The sequence below is a fragment of the Triplophysa rosa genome, linkage group LG1, assembly GCF_024868665.1.
Source record: "Triplophysa rosa linkage group LG1, Trosa_1v2, whole genome shotgun sequence".
NCBI classification, from domain to species: Eukaryota; Metazoa; Chordata; class Actinopteri; order Cypriniformes; family Nemacheilidae; genus Triplophysa; species Triplophysa rosa.
Window position 1 is genome coordinate 40,095,463 of NC_079890.1, and position 20,942 is coordinate 40,116,404.

The 20,942-nt window shown below is 37.8% G+C and overlaps 1 protein-coding gene and 1 long non-coding RNA gene across 2 annotated transcripts; both read left to right on the forward strand.

The window, feature by feature from the left end:
* The first annotated feature begins 6,771 nt into the window (after positions 1-6,771).
* LOC130551403 (uncharacterized protein K02A2.6-like) lies at positions 6,772-9,812 on the forward strand. The gene is made up of 3 exons (XM_057328989.1): positions 6,772-6,823; positions 6,923-7,055; positions 7,247-9,812. Exons 1-3 carry the CDS (start codon positions 6,772-6,774, stop codon positions 9,810-9,812), a joined length of 2,751 nt encoding a protein of 916 aa, XP_057184972.1.
* A 4,850-nt stretch (positions 9,813-14,662) lies between these two features.
* On the forward strand, positions 14,663-20,716 carry LOC130558270 (uncharacterized). The gene is made up of 4 exons (XR_008963416.1): positions 14,663-15,649; positions 15,733-15,754; positions 16,617-16,680; positions 19,839-20,716. It is a non-coding gene; the product is annotated as an uncharacterized LOC130558270 (long non-coding RNA).
* The last annotated feature ends 226 nt before the right edge of the window (positions 20,717-20,942 follow it).

The window sequence follows — 20,942 nt, forward strand, 5'->3', positions numbered from 1 at the left end:
ATATGCATGTGTACTTTTACATTTAAACTGTAATTTTACATAAAATGTTTTACATCAAACAATGTTTGGACCTTAGATGTTTTGCTTTCCAGATTGAATAAAGAATAAAACAAATAAGTTTTAAGTTCAGTTTTTTAAGACTGCATTTTGATTCTGTTTGAGCTTAAAAATGCTTTTGAGGCAGAGATCAGGACTACTTTCTTCTCTTGAAGGCTCCCGATTACTTGGATTATTTTGTTTCTCAATTCTAATTTAAGAATATGTTGAAAGATAACTTTCAGGTTAAGTTGGTTTGAATACATTTTTCTATCACTGATTGCATAATGCAGCTTTATGAATTGAATAAAGAATAACACAAATTATAGTAAAGTACACCATTTTTTTTTTTCAAAAAACAAAGGCATAGTAAAAAAGGCCTTCACATGGATATCAAGATCAAGAAAACACAAAAAAATAAAAGATATTTATACTGTATATATACATATAAATAAATATATACTGTATATAACTCTCATGGAACAAACATCTATACATACTGTAGCTCTCATTAACACAGCCTAGGGAACATTTTCAATAAACACAACCTAGGGAGGATTATGAATAAACAAACTGCATCACCAAAGGTCATGTCAACTTGCAGATCAGGTATCTGTAAAGGAAGGAAAGAAAAACTTGTGAGATTGATTGAATGTGGTAGAATTATAACTTATTCTCTAAAATGTCTAGCAAAGCATGTTACTAATTGAATGTACAACAATTACCATGACCACCTTTCAGGTCATTGCCAGAATAAAGACTAAGACCCTGTCCACATTAATGAGTTTTCCTTTGAAAACGCATCTATTTCTCTACGTTTTGGCCTTCCGTCCCCACTGAGATTTTGTCAACGAAAACCGAGCTTTTTGAAAAGGCATTCGAAAGTGGATACATTTTAAAACAGTTTTCACGTTGTAGTGTAGATGAGGAAAACAGAGGGGTTTGATAACGATGATGTGTTTTTCGTCATGTGACTCAGTTGTTTTGGCTGCTCTCCAGTTTGATAGCGTGCTTACTTTAGATTGCATTTTAAAAGACTGACACAGTTTGGCAGCGGAGTGCGAGGACAGTTTAACTTTCGCAGCTTTATCCTTGTGATACCTGCAGCAACACCCCTACCTCAATGTCCGTCCATAAAAATAAAAAAAAACTTTGCCCCACATTGCCTTGACATAATAGGCAGAAAGTAAATAAACACATGACAAATGACACAGGTTGAAGTGTCTAACCCTTTACACATGCGCAGTACATGGATGTTTTCAGTACATTTCAGTGTGGATAGACAGAAAATGCTTAAAAATGCTAGTGTGGACAAAGAGCACTTTCAAAACGAAAACTCTGTTTTCAAATTAAAACGTATTAATGTGGACATGGTCTAGATCAGTGTTCTCAAACTCTGTTCCTGGGGGCCATAACTCGGCAGAGTTTAGCTCCAACCCATACCTGCTTGGAAGTTTCTAGTAATCCTCAAAATCATACTAAGCTGGATCAGGTGTTTAAAAAGGGTTGGAGCAAAACTGTACAGAGCTCTTGCCCTCCAGAAATTGAGTTTGAGACAGTGGAGTAAATGGTTTCACTGAATTTTCAAACTGTTCATTTGAAAGACAGCCATGCACACACTTGTACATACATGCATCAATATTTCTAATAAGAGTAGATGTATCTACACCTTGGTTTGCTATTGCTCCCAAAACTAACAAAGGAAATACATTGGGACTTGCTGATGTACTGATTTATTGATTCACTGATAATTGTGTTTGTTGCATGAAGGAGTGATCGTACAATTTATTCGGTCCATTCGAAGTTGGAAATTTTAGTAATTAGGCTCAGCACTCTTGGACTCACAGCATACTGGCATCTCTTCTCCTTCCGTGAGACTTTGGTCCCTTGATCGGGATTCATTTTAAAGATGCATCTGTTGGAAAAATAAATTTCTCTAAACACAAGGCATTCAGACTCATAATTAATATTGACAAAGCCAGAGAGACAACGCTTGTAAATAGGAAGTTAACAATGTTAAGTTCAATTTTTAAAGACTGCATTGAAGTGATAGTTCACCTAAAAATTAAAATTCTGTCATTATTTACTCATCCTCTTGTCATTTCAAACCTGTATGACATTCTTACACAGAGAACAGAAGATATTTTGAAAACTGTTGTTAACTGGCCCCCATTCACTTGCATTGGTTTTGTGTCCATAAAATAGAAGTAAATGGGGTCCAGTGCTGTTCGGTTACCAACTTTCTTCAAAATATCTTCTTTTGTGTTCTGCAGAAGAAAGTAAGTCATACAGGTATGACATGACAACAGGGTGTGTAAAGAATGACAGATTTTTTATAATCTCTCACTGGAGGGACAAAAAGCTCTCAGGTTTCATTAAAAGGTTTTAATTTGTGTTTGAAAGAAAAATGAAAGTCTTACGGGCTTGGCACAATACTGTCACAGAATCTCGAGGGAAGAACCCAGATGCAGGCAGGCAGGCAGTGGTGAAGGGGTTAACAAGCAAGACTTTAATGTAAACACAAAGGGACAGAAACAAAACACCCACGAGGGGGTAAACGACAAGGTAACAAAATAATAATACAAACAACAGGACCAAGGCTAACTAAACACTAAACTAGACAATACTTTAACAAAGACGAAACTAAACACTTACTAAGACAGGGGAAACAGAAACAGGGAGCACATGGACCGTAAAGCAGACATCAACCACGGGTAAGCTCGAAAAGTAATCCAAGAGCACAAGACAAAGAAACACGAGGGCATTAAATAGGGAAGACAAACGAAGGATAACGACACAGGGCAGGTGAGGGTAATCAAACACGGCCGGGAAACAATACAGGAAATGAGAGGGGCGGGGCCAATGACCAGACACTGGAGAGAACGCATATTATTGTCAAAAGGACAATAATATGTTTCTCTCCACACATAACCAAAGGCTTTGCCATGGCTCTGCCACAGGACCAAGAAAAACATGACTAATAGAGGCAGAGCCATGACATAATACAATATAAGAGTAAGTAATGATAGAATTACAATTTTTTGTTAAATAACCCTTTTACTTTACATAATTGACAAACAGACAATGCTATCCTTAGAGTTACCTTTACAACAAGGGCATAAATCCTGTCCAAATGATAAACATAATGTATGTATACTGAATACATACCTCTGTAGGAACTCCAGTGTAGCTGCAGTTTCCACAGGATAATCAATGTTGTGCAGATCATATGAGCAGAACATCATCTGGAATGCTTTCTTGAAGCTGGGAAGCTGATCGTTTACTATGACCTGGTCCACTGCAATCATGAACATCTTGGCAGAGAATGGGCTGTTTCCTGTGAACAGTTTGAACAGAGTAAAATTATAATGGCAAGTAAATATTTGACTTCAGGTATGTGGATCCAGTGACGTTAGAAAAGCCAGGAGTTTGCTTAGTTAGCTTTATTCTTTATTAACAGCCCATATTATTGTAAAATAAATGAAAACTGGCAACAAATTCTGTTACACAATTTCTTAAACTCCAAGCATATTTGTTCTACAGTGTATACAGTACACCCCTCCTGACCCATTACTTCTGTATTGTGTTAAAGTAATTTAACCAACAACTTACCACAAACCACAATGCAGGGTGTCCATGGAAGCTTAGTGGTGTCAACATCAGTTGCCACGGCAGTGTCATCAACTTGTAAAAACATCTTGTCTTCCTGCTCTTTGAAATGGGCTAGAAGCATCAGAACAGCCGCACAAGTTTCATCACATCCTTGTAGAATTTCACTCAGAATAGAGCCTACTTTGCTGGTTGAATCAGTTTGAGCAAATTGAAAGTACCGGAGAATTCTTCTGAACTTGGTAGCTGCAGACTCTTCGAAGCAGTCATCAATGTGAATGCCCGTCAGTTGCCTGAAATGAAGCTTCATTCCAGTTTCATGGAAAAGAAAAGGCCACTCCCTAATGATATCTTTTGTCTCTTTTTGTCCAGACAATATGTCTCTCCTCTGTGAAGAAAATGTCTCCAACATTAATTGTTCCATTTTCTTTGAATCTTCATCTTTGTTTTTAAACATCTGAATAAGTTCTTCTTGTTTTATCTTTTGTAATTCTCTTGTTTCACCAGCAGGAAGCTCTGGGTCAGGGTTAATGCAGCCATATGCATCTTTACACCCTTTTTTAACATTCTCAGTGATGCCACTTTTAGAGTGCCTTTTCTTGGCAGGAGCTTGGAGTCGTCTGCAATTATCTATTCGAGACATTAACTGGCTCACAACAGAGTCATATCCAGTGCCGACTACTTGGCCCTCAATCTCATCACGAAAGGATTTTGGGTAGCGAGTTATCATTTTTCTTGCTATCTCAACAATATGTCTCTTCCCTGGTTTCTTCCATGCAGTAAATATCTCAGCAATCACAATCCTTATAATCTTCCTGCTCTCTGCTGCAGATGGCCTCTGCTCATCATCCAGTAACTTTCTTGTAGTCGAGGTCAACTTACTCCATGGTATATCGAAGCTGTAATGCCAGCTATTATTTTCCATTGCTGAGGGAAAGGCACTTGGCACACTGGGTGAGGACCGATGTGGCACGCTGGGAGAGGCCATGAAAAAACCTGACCTTCTTGTGGCAGTGGCCTCTATTGTGGAGTGATCACTGGTGAAGGAATCATCAAGGTCACTAAAGAAGGAATCTTCACCAGTACTTGACTCTTCTACTGGAGCAGCAGCATTTGAGAATGAATCATCCACCATTCCCATGACTGAAGATAACCCAATATAAAACCAAGACATTGATGTCAGGCAATAAAAATGTCAAAGTCTCTATTCATTTTTGGATTATATAAACAGCCTTGATACACAACTAGATGTGATCTAGTAAAATGAGAAAGCAACATGGACTAGTCATACATGCTGCTCAGAACTTTATACGACATCTGAAACTGAATCTTTATCAGCTGCTTATGGCTATTACTTTACTTACATTTAAAGTGGGCAATAACTTTTCTTGCTTCTATTGGCTTCAGGGCTCCTGCCAAGTCATCTGCCTCCACATACTTCAGGCCCATAGCTGAAGAGACTCCAAAGTTTATAATCACTTCCATCACTCGCTGTATTACATCCTCTTGGCTGATTACAGAACCAAGGGATAATGTTAGGTTGCTCGTCCATTCATCCATGGCTGCAAGGAAAAATTGATGAGGTTAATGTTTAGTGAAGATCGGATCAGATTCACCACAATTACAATGTGTTATATTCAGTAATATTCTGCATTATCCCCCTCCTCCCAATGACAGTTTGTACACTAACTTTTACATGGAATTACACTAACTTCTACATTTAACTAGTATCCAAAATAGCAGTGAACCTCAAGCCTGATAAAAACACTGTGCTTAAGAGATATAACTTTATCTCTGTTAAGACTGTACATAGGCAATGGGTAATAATCCAGGCAGTCTTCTGCTTTGATGCAGTGCATATCCTCATGGGCTTGTGTGACCTCATACAGTCCATACTCTGACAAATACACTGAAGTGTGTGGCGTCACCAAAAAACTCACCTCCTTGTCATGTTTGATCAAAATAAATTCAATCTGACCAAACTTAATTGATTCATTAGACTCACGATTTACACAAAGAAAAGATCCCTTTTTGTAAAGTGTGCCCTTAAAGTTTACCTCACTGGACACAGAATCTGGTTCTGTAAACATGTGGGCTTCAACTGCATTGCACACTGCATCATTATACAGGTGTGCATGATATGGAGTTGAGTTTTTTGCCTGAAGCACTGGTGCAAAAAATGACTTTGAGGTGAGGGTTGTTTGGAGGAGTTGGTGCTGGTTTGCAAGAGACTGGCAAATGTTCTTAAAGTTTTGTATCCTCCTCACACACCTTTTGAAGTAGGAGTGTGTGCTCTCAAACCTCATTGTCCATAGCTGTATTAGGGGGCCCAGTTTGAGGATCAGTGCGGCGTAATGGAGAAGATAGTGGTGCTTGGGTTTTAAATGATCAGAAGGAAACATGGATTTCCTTGTTTCTAGATACTCAACCACAAGAATGTTGAGGTAAGCAATCTGGGCAGTGGTGATTGTGGGAGCACACACTAATTCGACCAGTTCTTTCAAAGTGATCAGTAGTTGCCACACTGGGTCATGAGGATCAACTTTGTCACCAATAATGACAGGCAGAAGTCTAAGTAGGCACCAGTTCTCAGCTGCTTTGCCACCTAGTGTGTTGGCTTTTTCACTCACCGGACATGGACGGGAGTTACAATCCGAGTCCTTGTAGGCAAACTGTGTAATCTGTCTGTTTAGCTGAGAGTATGTGAATCGATGCTTAACTTTTATGAAGTAGCGCAGGTAAATGTCTAAGTTATAAGTTACAACTCCCTCAAACAAATCATGCCCTATGCATGGAGGAAGGCCTGGCTGACATACATGGAAATGTTTCAGAGCATTAAAGACTGAGTCACTACGTATTCCTTTAACATCAACTACATCACTCTGCTGAAGTAATTGCACTGCTTCTTTGTAGGTATTGTCATGATATATAAATGTATGTAAATTACAACTACTAACCACTAGAGGTAGCTAGAGGTAGGCGGACCTCAGATGGTTGTTGTTCGAGTAAGAGAGCTGACAGTACAACATGTGAGCTGGAATAAAGACATCTGCTACAAACAGTTTCTTCATTATAAATAGAAATATTACATGGTACCAGGAGTGGTAAGAAAACCGGATCGCCGTCATGGAAAGAGTGAAACCGCCTGACGCTGTGAACTGGACTGGAAATGTCGATTGTGAGTGGCGCACGTTTAAACAACGATTTACGCCGTACTTACAAGCAGTGGGACTTAACGATAAGCCCGATGCAAGAAAAATTGCTCTGCTACTCACAGTTGCGGGACCCCAATCGATAGAAGTGTTCAACACGCTCGTGTTTGATAGAGAAGAGGATAAAAGCAACTACGACGTGGTGATTGGAAAATTTGACGTCCACTGTTCGCCGAAAAAGAACGAGACCTTTGAAAGGTATGTGTTTCGGTCGCGTCTGCAACAACAGGGAGAGACTTTTGATAGTTTCCTAATGGATCTTAAACTTAAAGCAAGAACATGCAACTTTGAATTACTAAATGATTCAATGATCCGTGATCAAATTGTGTTCGGGATTAATGAGAGACTGAACTAACGTTAGCTGAAGCAGTTCGGATATGTCGTGCAAGTGAACAAGCTCAGCAGCATGCTAAAACCTTCAGTGACAACACAAAAACAAGTGGAGGTGAAAGTTCATCTGTAGCAGCAGTGACAGGAAAAATGCAAAAATACATCTCAAGAAAAATGACACAAAGAAGGCAGAACGAAATGTTTAATTGCAAGAGATGTGGCAAAAGACACCAGCCAAAACAGTGCCCAGCCTATGGCAAAGCCTGTGCCAAATGTGGAGGACAGAATCACTTTGCAAAACAATGCTTTTCCAAAGGAAAACAACATGGAAGTGGACATGTCCATACAGTGGAAGAAACAGCCCTCAGTGACACATTCTTTGTTGGCATGGTGGAACAAATAGACTCATTTCAAAGGAGTTCAGAGAATACGGAAGTGAATAGAGTTGTAAAAGAAAAGTGGATAGAAGCTCTGGAAATAAACGGATTAAAAGTGTCAATAAAGCTGGACACAGGAGCTAAAGCCAACTTGATTTCTGAGCAAGACATACGAGAAATGAGAATAAAGCCACACATTAATCAGAAAACTGTACAACTAAAAGCGTACAATGGACATTTAATTGAAACAAAAGGAACATGCAAACTCAAGGTAAAGGTGAAAAACAGAGAATATCATCTCATGTTTGTAGTGGTTCCAGACGGACACGATTCTGTGTTAGGAGACACAGCATGCGAAGACCTAGGCTTAGTAAAAAGAGTGTACAACATAGAAGGAGCAAACACACAGGACAGAGTAAATAACCTAGTGAAACAGTTTCCTGACATCTTTGAAGGGTTTGGTGTGCTACCATTAACGTATAAGATACAGTTGAAAGAAGATGCAAAGCCAGTTGTTCATGCACCGAGACGGGTTCCTGCTCCACTACGAGAAAAGCTAAAAACAGAGCTAGAAAGGATGACATTAATGGGAGTCATAGAAAAAGTGGAAAAACCAACAGAATGGGTGAATTCCATGGTCTGTGTGAAAAAAACAAATGGTGATCTACGTGTGTGTATGGACCCAAAAGACTTAAATGCAAACATACAGAGGGAACATTATCAGATTCCAACACGGGAAGAAATTATAAGTGAAATGGGAGGTGCAAAATTCTTCACAAAACTGGATGCATCCCAGGGCTTTTGGCAACTGAAACTGCACGAAGACAGCACACATTATTGCACATTTAACACTCCTTTCGGTCGGTATTCTTTTTTGAGGATGCCTTTTGGAATCTCTTCGGCTCCGGAAGTATTTCATAAAGCAATGGAGCACATGATTGAGGGAATACAAGGAGTGCGCGTCTATGTGGACGACATAATATTGTGGGGATCCACAATTGAGCAGCATAATGAGAGGCTGATGGAAGTACTACAGCGAGTACAGAACTACGGGCTGAAACTGAATAAAGAAAAGTGTCAGTTTGGAGTAAAGGAAATCACATTTCTGGGAGACAAGTTGTCAGAGAGAGGTGTTAAACCAGATCAGAGTAAGATACAAGCGATTCTTAACATGCCCAGACCCACCGACAAGAAGGCTGTACAACGAGTGATGGGGATGATCAACTTCATTGGAAAGTTCATACCGAATCTCTCTTCAAAGACAGTGTACATGAGAGAAATGTTGCAAAACAAAACTGAATTCAAGTGGACAGACAATCATGAGAGTGAATGGGATCGCTTAAAGACTCTTCTAACTACAGAACCAGTACTGACTTTCTTTGATCCAACAAAAAGGATAAAGATTTCAACAGATGCATCTAAGGATGGATTAGGAGCGGTGCTTCTGCAAGCAGAGGGAGAAAACTGGAGGCCAGTTGTATATGCCTCAAGAACGATGACTTCAGCGGAGTGTCGATACGCTCAAATAGAAAAAGAATGCCTTGGATTGGTGTATGGAGTGGAAAAGTTTCACAGCTACGTGTACGGACTTCCAACTTTTGTGGCAGAGACGGACCACAAACCATTAATAGCCATCATCAAGAAAAACTTGAATGAGATGTCCCCAAGAATACAACGGCTGATGATGAAGCTTCAAAGGTACGATTTTGATTTAATCTACACACCAGGAAAGTACATAGTGCTGGCAGATGCCCTGTCCAGAGCAACTACGCAAAGAGAAAAATCTCATGAGAGATCCACAGAGGCTGATGTGACTCTTCATGTAAGCATGGTCGCAGATGCTCTTCCAGTATCCGATGCGAAGTCCAAGCAAATTGCAGCTGAGACAGAAAAAGACAAGGATCTACAAATGGTCATTAAACATCTGAATGAGGGATGGCCAAGAGGAACGTGTTCTCAGTACTACAACATAAGAACAGAACTGAGTGTTGTCAAAGGACTGTTACTGAGACAAAACAGAATAGTTATACCTCAATCACTGAGACCGGATATGATGAGAAGACTTCATGAGGGGCACCTAGGAGCAGAAAAGTGCAAGAGGAGAGCCAGAATAGCTGTCTATTGGCCAAGGATGAATGGTGACATTGACAGAATGGTGTCAAGCTGTGAGATCTGCTTAAAGCATCAAGCAAAGCAGCAAAAGGAGCCAATGATCATAATACAACCACCTTCAGAGCCATGGCAGTAAATAGGAACTGACTTGTTTTTCCTGGATGGAAAGAATTATCTGCTGGTCATTGATTACCTGTCAAACTATCCAGAGATGGCACTTCTTCCGAATACATCTGCTGCCTGTGTAATTTCGTACATGAATTCAATCTTTGCAAGACACGGCATCCCCCAGATCGTCTGCAGTGACAACGGGCCGTGCTACAGTAGCAAAGAATTCCAGGACTTTGCTGTGGAGTATGATTTTAAACATGTGACATCCAGCCCGCTATACCCCCAATCTAATGGAAAAGCGGAGAAGGGAGTACACATAGTAAAACAACTACTCAAGAAGGCAGCGAGCTGTAAAGGGGATCCATACTTAGCATTACTGAACTATCTCGCCTCCCCACTGGAACATGGTATGTCTCCTGCTGAGATTTTAATGGGACGCAAATTACGCACCACACTGCCTTACGTAACAAAGCAAAACAAAAACAGAGCCTGGAGAAAGAAACAAATTTGTCTGAAACAGAAACAGAAAGCAATTTATGACAAGACATCCAGAAGTCTACGACCACTGGCTACAAAAGACACAGTAAGACTCGAGAATAACAATACCTGGAATAAAAGAGCCACAGTCCTAGAGGAAGTTAACCCGAGATCCTACACAGTAAAAACAGAGGATGGACAAATCCTTAGAAGGAATAGAAGGAGTCTGTTAAAAACACAAGAAACAATGCCAGAGGAACATTCTGAAAACGAAACAGAGAGTGAAACATTGCCTACGACACAAGCAACATCACCAGTCATAGACAATAGAAAGAAACATGAAGAAATACACTTACCTGAACAGAGAAGATCTAAACGCACAATAAAGCCTCCTGATAGACTTAATTTGTGAATGAAACTTGTAGATTAAAGTGAACAAAGACACTTTAAGTGTTTTCAAAGTTTATGGTAAAAAGAAGATTGAAATCTGTAAAAAAGAATGTAACATACAAATTAATGGTGGATAAGAATGTTGGTTGGTTAAACTGTATAATATAGTCAATATAATGTTTACAATATTGACATGTTATTTTGTTGTTATCTAAGTGTTCAGTAATTGAAAGAAAAGGGGATGTCATGATATATAAATGTATGTAAGTTACAACTACTAACCACTAGAGGTAGCTAGAGGTAGGTGGACCTCAGATGGTTGTTGTTCGAGTAAGAGAGCTGACAGTACAACATGTGAGCTGGAATAAAGACATCTGCTACAAACAGTATCTTCATTATAAATAGAAACATTACAGGTATCAACTGTTCGAACAGGAAATTGCTGACTCACATTCTCAAGCTGGTCTCTTTCTGCCTTACAGTACCTGCAGAAGTACTTAGAAGTGCTGAAATTCTGTGTGTAGCCACCAATGCAGTGTGAGCCCAAATTGTCACCTACAATAGATATTAGTGTTGCTTGAACCACATGACCAGAGGTGGTCACAATTCCCTGGTCTTCAAGCTGTCTCAGGTCCGACAACATTCTAGAAAACACTGTGTCTGGACCAAAGGATTTGAAGTCTGTCTCTTTGCACAACAGTACTAATTGCATATGATCAATTCTGGAACGATGGAAAGGCTCAAAGTCAGCAAGAGTGAATTATACTCCAACAAGCTTGTGGGTTTTTTTGGCTGACCCAAGCGGGTTGACAACTTCAAAAGCGTCCTGATACAAGATCAGTTTTAAGATCATGTGACCTGCTTGCAGAAATAGCTCATTGGATTTGAAGACTGAACCATCACAAATATCACTTAAGGTGTTATCAGATACAAGATGATTTTGAGACTTGCCACACTCCTGCCACACAACAGGATCTTTTAGAATAGCTCTTAAAGTGTCAGGCAGGGGGATGTATTGTGCATAGCAATCTCTTCTATGTTCATTGGTGCCCAAGTACACATTTTGTGGTGGCACATAGGCAAAATTCTTCTGAAAATACTGGTTTCTGGTATATTCAGTGCAGAGATGAGGGCTACATGCAGCATGTAAGTCGGTTTCCTGAAGACTCAGAAAAACAGAGTCAATGTCAGTATTTGACATGTTAGTGTTTACTCTAAGGGCCTCTTTAATCTTGTCTTTTGTGTATTGATGACAAATGTCATTCAAACCATTTATTTCTTGAGCAATCATTTGAATTGTTGATGATGGAACAAGATACTTTGCCTGTAGCTGCATGTAAAAAAGGCACAGATTTCTCATGTACAAAGACCTCATGTCAACATCTTCTGTAACCGTTGACTGACTGTCATTTCTTTCCATTTCAGTTTCATTTGGTTCATTTTGAGAGGCCACAGCTGGCTCAGTAATGCTAGGATTCACATAAGTTTCGTGTTTATGTGCTCTTGAAACATGGGCTGTGAATGATGACTTGACTTTAAATGCCTTGTTACAATTGCTAAATGGGCAATGTACTAAGTCATGCTTACTCAAGTGTACCTTGAGGTGTCCAAGAAGATCACTTAAATCTAAGCATTGTTTCTTACAGTTCACATCATTGCATACAAATGACCTTTGTGTGTCAACCAGCTGTGAAACAGGTCTGATGTGGGAACGATAGACATGCGCTTTTAAAGCCGTGTATTTAATGAATTTTTGTTTGCAGTCTGAAAAGCAACATGGAAACTGACTATTTGCTTCATGCCTATGCAAACTCTGGTGATCAACATACCTTTTAATACTTTTCTGTGACATGCCACAGGAGTGGCATGTAAAAGTTGGCATAATATATGCCATTGTAGCACTCACACAGACCAAGTTTGCATGTGTGATAAATGAACATACCAAAGGCTGTGGTCGTTGTTCTCGATGTCGATGGCAAAACGTGTCTCCGGATGAGTAGTTAATCCACCCACCTGTGGGGCAAGAAAACACGTGTAACGTTAATCTCTGTACACAAACTGAAACGCAGCAAACAATAAGTACGTGAAAACAAAGTAGGCTAATACGCTAAATGCAAACTAACACGTGATGGATGAAGTTATATGGCCCAAACGTGGTAATTACTTACCGAGCAAACCTTATATTTTTTAAATATAACGTAAATCAACGTTAGACGACCTGTTTCTTACCTACGTATTCACTTAGGTACAGAGATGGTGCATTTGCAACGCAGATGCAAAACGCATGGAAAACTCTGGATGTCAGAGCAGAAACCACTGCCGGTGTGGTGCTCTCACAGAACAGAAAATGCGTAGCAGCACGTGTATTGAGCACGTGCCAGTTGCGTAAAAACAACGCAGCAAATCCAGCCAGTCTTTTTTTTGCAGTATACTTGATTACCAGCTGAAAAATAAAACGTTAAGACTAGATAAACTGTAATAAGTTGCAATGTTTTCCTGTTTTTTTATAACACATGCACTGGGTGGAAAACACACAACATTAGTCAACTATATCTGTAAGGACAGTGCTTAGACTTCCCTTGATTTCAAATCAGGTTAATGCTATTTTCTATCATCAAACCAAACCATCACTGAAAGGTAAAAACAACATTTGGCCAGATTCAGCTAGAGAGAGCCAATATATCCACTAGTCAGCTGAGATAATATTTCATAAGGACATTTGGCCCTCACAAGCATAGTTATACAAATACACACATACGCATACACACATTTGTTTTCTATCCCGGTGAAGACATATCATGCCAATGCTCTATTCCCTAAACCTAACCCTCACACAAACTTTCTGTATGTTTGGATATCACATGTGTGACCTAAATTGAGGACATGAGTCATCAGTGTGTGCATTTATGTTCAAGTCCCAATTAGGATATAAAAACAGAACCTGTGTGTGTGTGTGTGTGTGTGTGTGTGTGTGTGTGTGTGTGTGTGTGTGTGTGTGTGTTCATGTTTGTATATCCCGGTGGGGACTGTGGGAATATTTTTCAGATAAAAGTATGATTTAAATATCAATATAATCAATAAGTGTTTTCTTTCATTAAATCATTAAGCTGTGTGATTTTGTCATGTGCTTGCTATCTTACTCAGTAAGATAGTTACTGTGGCAAATGGGGGTTGGAGCCATAAATTATCTAGATCAACACACACACACACACACAACACACACGTTTGTTTTTCTATCCCACTGGAGACATTACATACTTTACATTAGACTTCTATTGATTTTATATCAGTCTAATTTATAAGTTTTGTGCGTGCTTGTTTGTGTTTCTTGTTTATCTATATTTGTGAGGGCCCAATTGTCCTCAGTAACACATACAGTAAAATATCATTACAACCAATTAATGAGGACATTTTACTGGTCCACACTACATAAAAAGGCTCATAGTTTGTTTTTTTCTTTAAATCTTATGTCTTGCAAATGTTTGTGTGATTGTTAGGTTTGGGGTAGGGTTGGGGATAGAATATACCATTAGCCTGATATAAAACCATTAGAAGTCTATATAATATATAATATTTTGACCGCAGTTTCAGTTACTGATGTAAGCAAAGAGAGTTTGTATATAGGCCGTATGTCAAAGCTATGGTCCAGCATCATTAGAACATCCTTCATTTCAACACTTTAGTTATGGCACTTGAATGGCTCATGTACAGTGCGTTAGCTATTAGTGCTTATAAAGTGAAAAGGACAAAGGTTAAGCTTCCACCCAAATCCTTTACTGGGGGTTGCTTACAATGCTGCCTTGCATGCTGCCATGCTGATTATTCCACGGAATCTGATTTAGTACAAAAACATGGACATTTGTAAAACACTGAGGACTCTCACGTCCAAAATCTTCCTGGACCTCACTAGTTAAAATTGGCGCAAACATGTTTTATTTGGACCTGTTCTGCACATGTTTCTGTGATGGGTAAATTGAAGGATTATGGATAGGGTTGGATTAGGTGATGTAATTCTCTTAAACCTGATTTACAACCAGTGGAAATCTATCAGGTTTAAGATGTATACACTGAATTTACATACATTTCTAATCTTCCTTTTAAAATAACTATTTCCTTTCCTTGTTGTTTATTAGCATGATTCGTTGTTTTGACTGTCAATCAGATCTCTGGCAAATGACAATTAAGCGCGCCTTTTCAACGTTTCAAATCTGTAGGCGTATTTGCTGCCGCTGGAGGTCTTCAGTAATACTTTGGTCGGTTCACTAATGGTTTTTACCTGGATTGTTTTACATTTAACGGCTAAATTATTATGTTGTCTACATTTTAGTTGTTAAATGTCAATAGAGAACTTAAAAAAAGAATTTGGACAAAGACATTGCAGAAGGTAATAAATAGCTTTCACCCTTTAAGTTACCGTTTTCTACTGCTATCTGTTACATGCTAATCGCGATTAGCACAGGATATTATATAAGTATATAATTGTAGTAACTAATTCTAGTTAACTAATGTGTGTTGTTTTTGTGTATGTTATATGCGTTAGTCAAGCTCACGCTACAGGATAGTACCTGGTTTGCTATAGTGCATTTCTTGTCGTGCTTCGACTTTGTAGCATCTGCACTAACGTTACACAGACGAAGTCTGCTAATAACAAGATTTTTGGTCAAGGTCGGTTCGTATTTTATTATACAGACATGTTTCTTTTGTGTTGTTATATGAGGCTGATATTTAAAGCATTTGACACGCTCTGTAATGTTAGAATCAGGTCAAAAGTCCCGTTGTGTGATCCCGGTTTTACAATCACCAGCTAGTTTAATGATCAAGAACGTAGCATAAAAATTAAAGGCGATTTGGAATGAGTAAATTAATCACTGTCATGTACACTTGTTAGACCGAGAGGAACTTGAACCTTACTCCTGGACTCTGGGAAATTTTGCAGTCCAGTTTTTTGGATCTATTGTGGATCGCTGGGACTTGCCGATAAGTGGAAATGAGTTGGTGAGTACAATTTTGAAAGTCCATATCTCTGTCAGTAAGTAAAATAGCTAATATTGTTTTTGTGTTTTACCCTCATGCTCCAGAAAGGATACCATACACAAGCCAGTGAGTATTAATTTCATCCTAATCCACCTTTATCTTTACCGTGGAGGGTGAAGAAAAATTGCAAGTGACTTCCTGTTGGATGCTCTGAACTTCTGTTTAGTATTTGTTAGGAATGACTTTTACTTTTATGTGGGAGTAAATTCATGTGAAAGGCAACATTTAAGTTTAAATCTTGATTTTAAAGGCATAGCTTGTCCATAGATTTCTTTTTTTAAACTTGTAAACTGTGTATGTATTCTAAGACATTTCTCTTTTTTTAGGTTGTGTTTTGATAGGAACAACATTAGTGTGTCAATGATGAGAGAATTTTCAGTTTTTAGGTGAGCTAAACAGCTACAAAATTTAGAGGTTTCTAAAAATCTTCACACTGGCCAGAGTTTTCAAAAAAGTTTGGTTTCAGTGACCGGGTACTGCGTTTTTGGGTGGAGGAATGGCTAAAAAGCATAGAAAAAGCTGCGGTTTTGAAAATACCCCTGTTCGTGTGGACAGGGCCTTAGTAACCGCATGACAACAATTTCTCGTTAGAGTCTGGGGACCATAGTCATGTGGCATAAAAATCTAAACCTTTTTCATGTGATCCTTATGTACCACATAAATGTGAGGAACATGGGACATTTGATTTTTGGAATTAAAATTGATCTAAAAAAAATACTGTTAGCATGTAGGTTATTAAAAAAAAGAAATCTCTTTTGTATGTTCTACATTTTTTTAAAGTTACTTCTCATAAGTGTGTAATACAGCATGAGCTTGTCTTGGAGAGCTGGTAAATTTGAGCTTAAACCTGTTTGTTTTAAATTCCATTTTCCAACAGTAATAACTGATGAAGCACATTCATTAATTCTTTCATTCATTCATTCTTTAGATCAAGCATTGCAGCATTGTTAACGGAAAGAACATGCACCAACAGAAGGAGAAATTCATTACTAGTAAGTATCAGCTGCACTATAAAACCAACGTTATTACTACTATGGAAATGCAATATGCATTTCATGGAATTCTTGCACTCCCAAGAGTCATTACAACACATTTTGCTTTGTGAGTGTTTCAGTAACCAGAAATCAACTTTACCGCTCCAACTGCTTTGCCTGCAATTAGCCACTTACCTCAAATAAGTTTATGATCTTCAAGTACCGTACGTGTGTCTGTTTTCCACAGCATATATCAAATTACCATTGAGTATTACCCTGTAAGACAATGACTGGTGGAAGTGGAAATGTGGGGAACCCATTAATAGTTCATATAGAATTACCATATTCTGAGAGAATTACTTAATTAATGGCAACATTAGGGTATCTCCATAAAAGCAGTAGTAATAGTAGTAGTAAATAAAAAGAAAGGTGCACAGCTTGATTATTGTGATGGTCTATTGCGTATATGACTGTTTATTAGTAATTACTTCATAGTTATTTATGTAGAACCTGCATTAGTAGATCACTCTTAAGGAGAAATGAGAGAATTCAAAAGTTATTGATTAGTTAACTGTTACTTAACACAATTATAAAATGCTACTACATACTGATTAGTTAAAACATCTTAGTAGTTAATAGCGCAGAGGGCAGTATTAATGAAGAATGACCTATCAGTTCTGCAGTAATTCCTTGTTAGTTACCCATTAAGTAAGAAACAGTATTCTAAAGTGTTACCAACGTTATAAATTTTAAAAGCTTAGTGCATACAGAAATAAAATAATATTTTTTTCTCTCTGTTGTGCCATCACTGATGTGTGTTACTCTCACACAGTTTTTAAACATTACATTGACTGTCATGAAAATGGTGAAAGAACCCAGTTGCAGGCAGCGGGGATGAAGGGGTTAACAGAAAGCTTTATTTAACAGAAAATAAACACAAAACAAAGACCCACAATGGGGTAAATCAAGAAAACAGGAAACAACTCAAACAGAACATAGACTGACTAAAACTGGACTAAACTGAGAAACACTTGACAAACTATAACTAAACACTAAAAGACTTACTTGACTAGACTCACAATACAACAGGAACAGGCAATAATACTAACGCTGGACGAGAACAAGACAGCACATATAACTAGTGTTGTCACGATACTGGAATTTCTAACTTCGATTCAATACCTAAAAAAATATCGATATTCGATACCATTTTCGATACCACGGGGAATAAACTGCCATAGCAATAAGGCCCTAATAAGCAATAGCAATATAGGCCTTTTTAAATTTTATTTGAAGTTAAATTGAACAAGACTAGACAATGAGGTATATATTTTTACATTATTTATTAATTGTTAATCTAATGTTAATTTTACGAATACATTTACTATTTAAAATCAAAGTTGTATTTGTCAGTATTAATGGACCAGACCCTGTTGAAAAAACCAGCCTATGCTGGTTTGGTATGTTTTGATGCTGGTTTGCTGGTTTGTGCTGGTTTAAACTGTTCATGTGCTGGTTTAAGATGGTCATATGCTGATTTAAGATGGTTCTTAGCTGGTTTAAGATCAAACCAGCATCGATCAAAACATACCTTACCCAGCATATACTGGATTTTTCAACAGGGGAGCTTACATAAATAGTTGTATTTTTTAACTAACATTTAAAAGAGATTAATAAATACTTCAACAAATGTATTGCTCATTCATTGTTCGTTAATGTTAGTTAATAGCCTACATTTTTATTTGGCTAAATTGGCTTTTATTCACATAGGCCCATACTGTAATCATTGATCAGCGCACATATAGACAGAAACGCAAACTTAAACGCAAGAACTGTTGCAGAGACTCCGCATTTTTCTAACATTAACAACTTTTAACGAACAAGCGAATGAGATGAGTGGATGAAATGAAATCATTGAACAGCGCACATACATAGAGCGCTATGGTAAACACTGGAGTGCAAACGTGTATCACACGCGAGAACTGTTGCGGAGACTTCACTCGCACCAGCATTATTTCAAACATCAACTTAACCAGAGCGAACGAGACGAGTGGATGAAATCATTGATGAGCGCACATAAAGACAGAAACACGTGCATTAAACATGAGAACTGTTGCGGAGACTCTGTACTAACATAAACAACATATAACCAGGGCGAATGAAACGAGTGGATAAAATTATTGATCAGCGCACATACATGGATCGCTATGGTAAACACGGGAAGCGTAACGAGCGTGCACCACGCCAGATGTGTTACTGAGACTGGCCATCTTTTCTAACATTAACACTATTTAACTGCCACAAACGAGTCAAGTCTGTGAGAGGAGGCGGGGCTCTGTTGTTATGCGTTCACGTGCAGTGTGTGTTAACTCACTGTCGGAAAAGAGAAAGAGAGCGGGAACGCGCAGCTGATATCGATACGTGGGACATGGGTATTGGAACCGTTTCAGATTCTTCAGTATCGATACTTATCGAAATATCGATATTTTTGACACACATACACAAACACACACGCACCAAACACAATGACCGAACACAGGACAAAGAAACAAGAGGGTATATATAGGTAAGACAAACAAGGGATAACGACACAGGGCAGGTGTGGGTAATCAAACACTTAGGGAAAGATAACGAGGAAACGAGATGGCGGGAACAGAGACGAGACACTGGAAAGAACGCATATTATTGTCAAAAGAATAATAATATGTTTCTCTCCACACTAACCAAAGACTTTGTCATGACTCTGCACAGGACCAAGAAAAACATAACTAAATGAAGCAGAGCCATGACAATTGACATTGTAAAATAAAGCTTGTTGTAAACATTACTTGAGGACAGTCTATCAACAGAATAAGTCAAGTTGTTTTGGTTTGCTTTATTACACATTTTCATATAACGTTCATATAAGTTCCAAGTTAATGAACAAATTAATAATAAAGACTTGCATTGTTAGAAATGGTTTCATTAACTTGATCCAACATTCTTGGCTTTCTGGGAATTTTAAAAGGATATAACCACATTTGTTAATTAACACTGCAACAGCTGACATAGTACTCTTTTTTCATGTTGCCAGAATGTCTCAATGTCAAGTGTTGTTACAATGTAAATAAAAAAAATAAGCTTGTTTAAAAGGTAAGAAAATTAAATAATGTGTGTGTTCTTTTTTTTATGCCCAGATGCACCAAGGATTAAGCTGATTATTGGCAGTTTGGAGGATTGCTCTTTATATGTCACTTCTGGTACAGAATCATTGACATTTTGATATTTGTAATATATTTATTTTATTATAGTTTTATGTTTATTTTTACTAATAATACACTTGTTAAGCTGTGGTTCTGAATTAAAAGACTGTATGGAGCTCCCAGGTGTCAGGTAGAATATTTTGGAAAACTGGTTTGGGAAATACAAGCTAAAACAGCACAATTTGTTATTTTCTTCACCTGTTTCAAAGGTCAAATCATTACACAATAGTAATACTAATAGAATAAATGCCATTCTTATTTCATCATTTACTTCTGGGAGCTCTAAAGTACGGTTTATAAAGAATCCAAATTTACATCTGAATACGTTAAAACTGTTTTACAATCAATAGTGAAAATCTTGACTAAATATTACGAATTTGACTAAACGTTTTACTGTTAATAAGTACACAAGTTTAAATGTTTGTGTTTTATAACGAAATCATTACATTTTAAATAATACAATTGTTGCAATTTAAAGTTTGAAATTATTTGAATCAATTAAACTGTATTTTTACTTGACTTTTTGTCTACCTGAATACATTTTTTAAATTACAATCTTGAACATGTCTTTCAATTTACAATTTTTTTAAGGTGTTTGATCGTAATAATCTGGGAAAAATCTGTAAAATAGCAGATTTTCTCTGCATAATTTTTAGCGCTGTTGCTTTATTTAAGGTGTTAGACTGTAATAATCTGGGAAAAGTCTGTAAAATAATAGGTTTTCTCTGTAGAACTATTAGCGCTGTAGCTTTATTAAACGTTTTTGACTGTAATAATCTGGGAAAAATCTGTAAAATAATAGATTTTCTCTGTAGAACTATTAGCGCTGTTGCTTTATTAAAGGTGTATGACCGTAATAATCTGGGAAAAATCTGTAAATGATTAGATTTTCTCTGTAGAACTAATAGTGCTGTTGCTTTATTAAACGCTTTTGACCGTAATAATCTGGGAAAAATCTGTAAAATAATAGATTTTTTCTGTAGAACTATTAGCGCTGTTGCTTTATTTAAAGTGTTTGATCGTAATAATCTGGGAAAA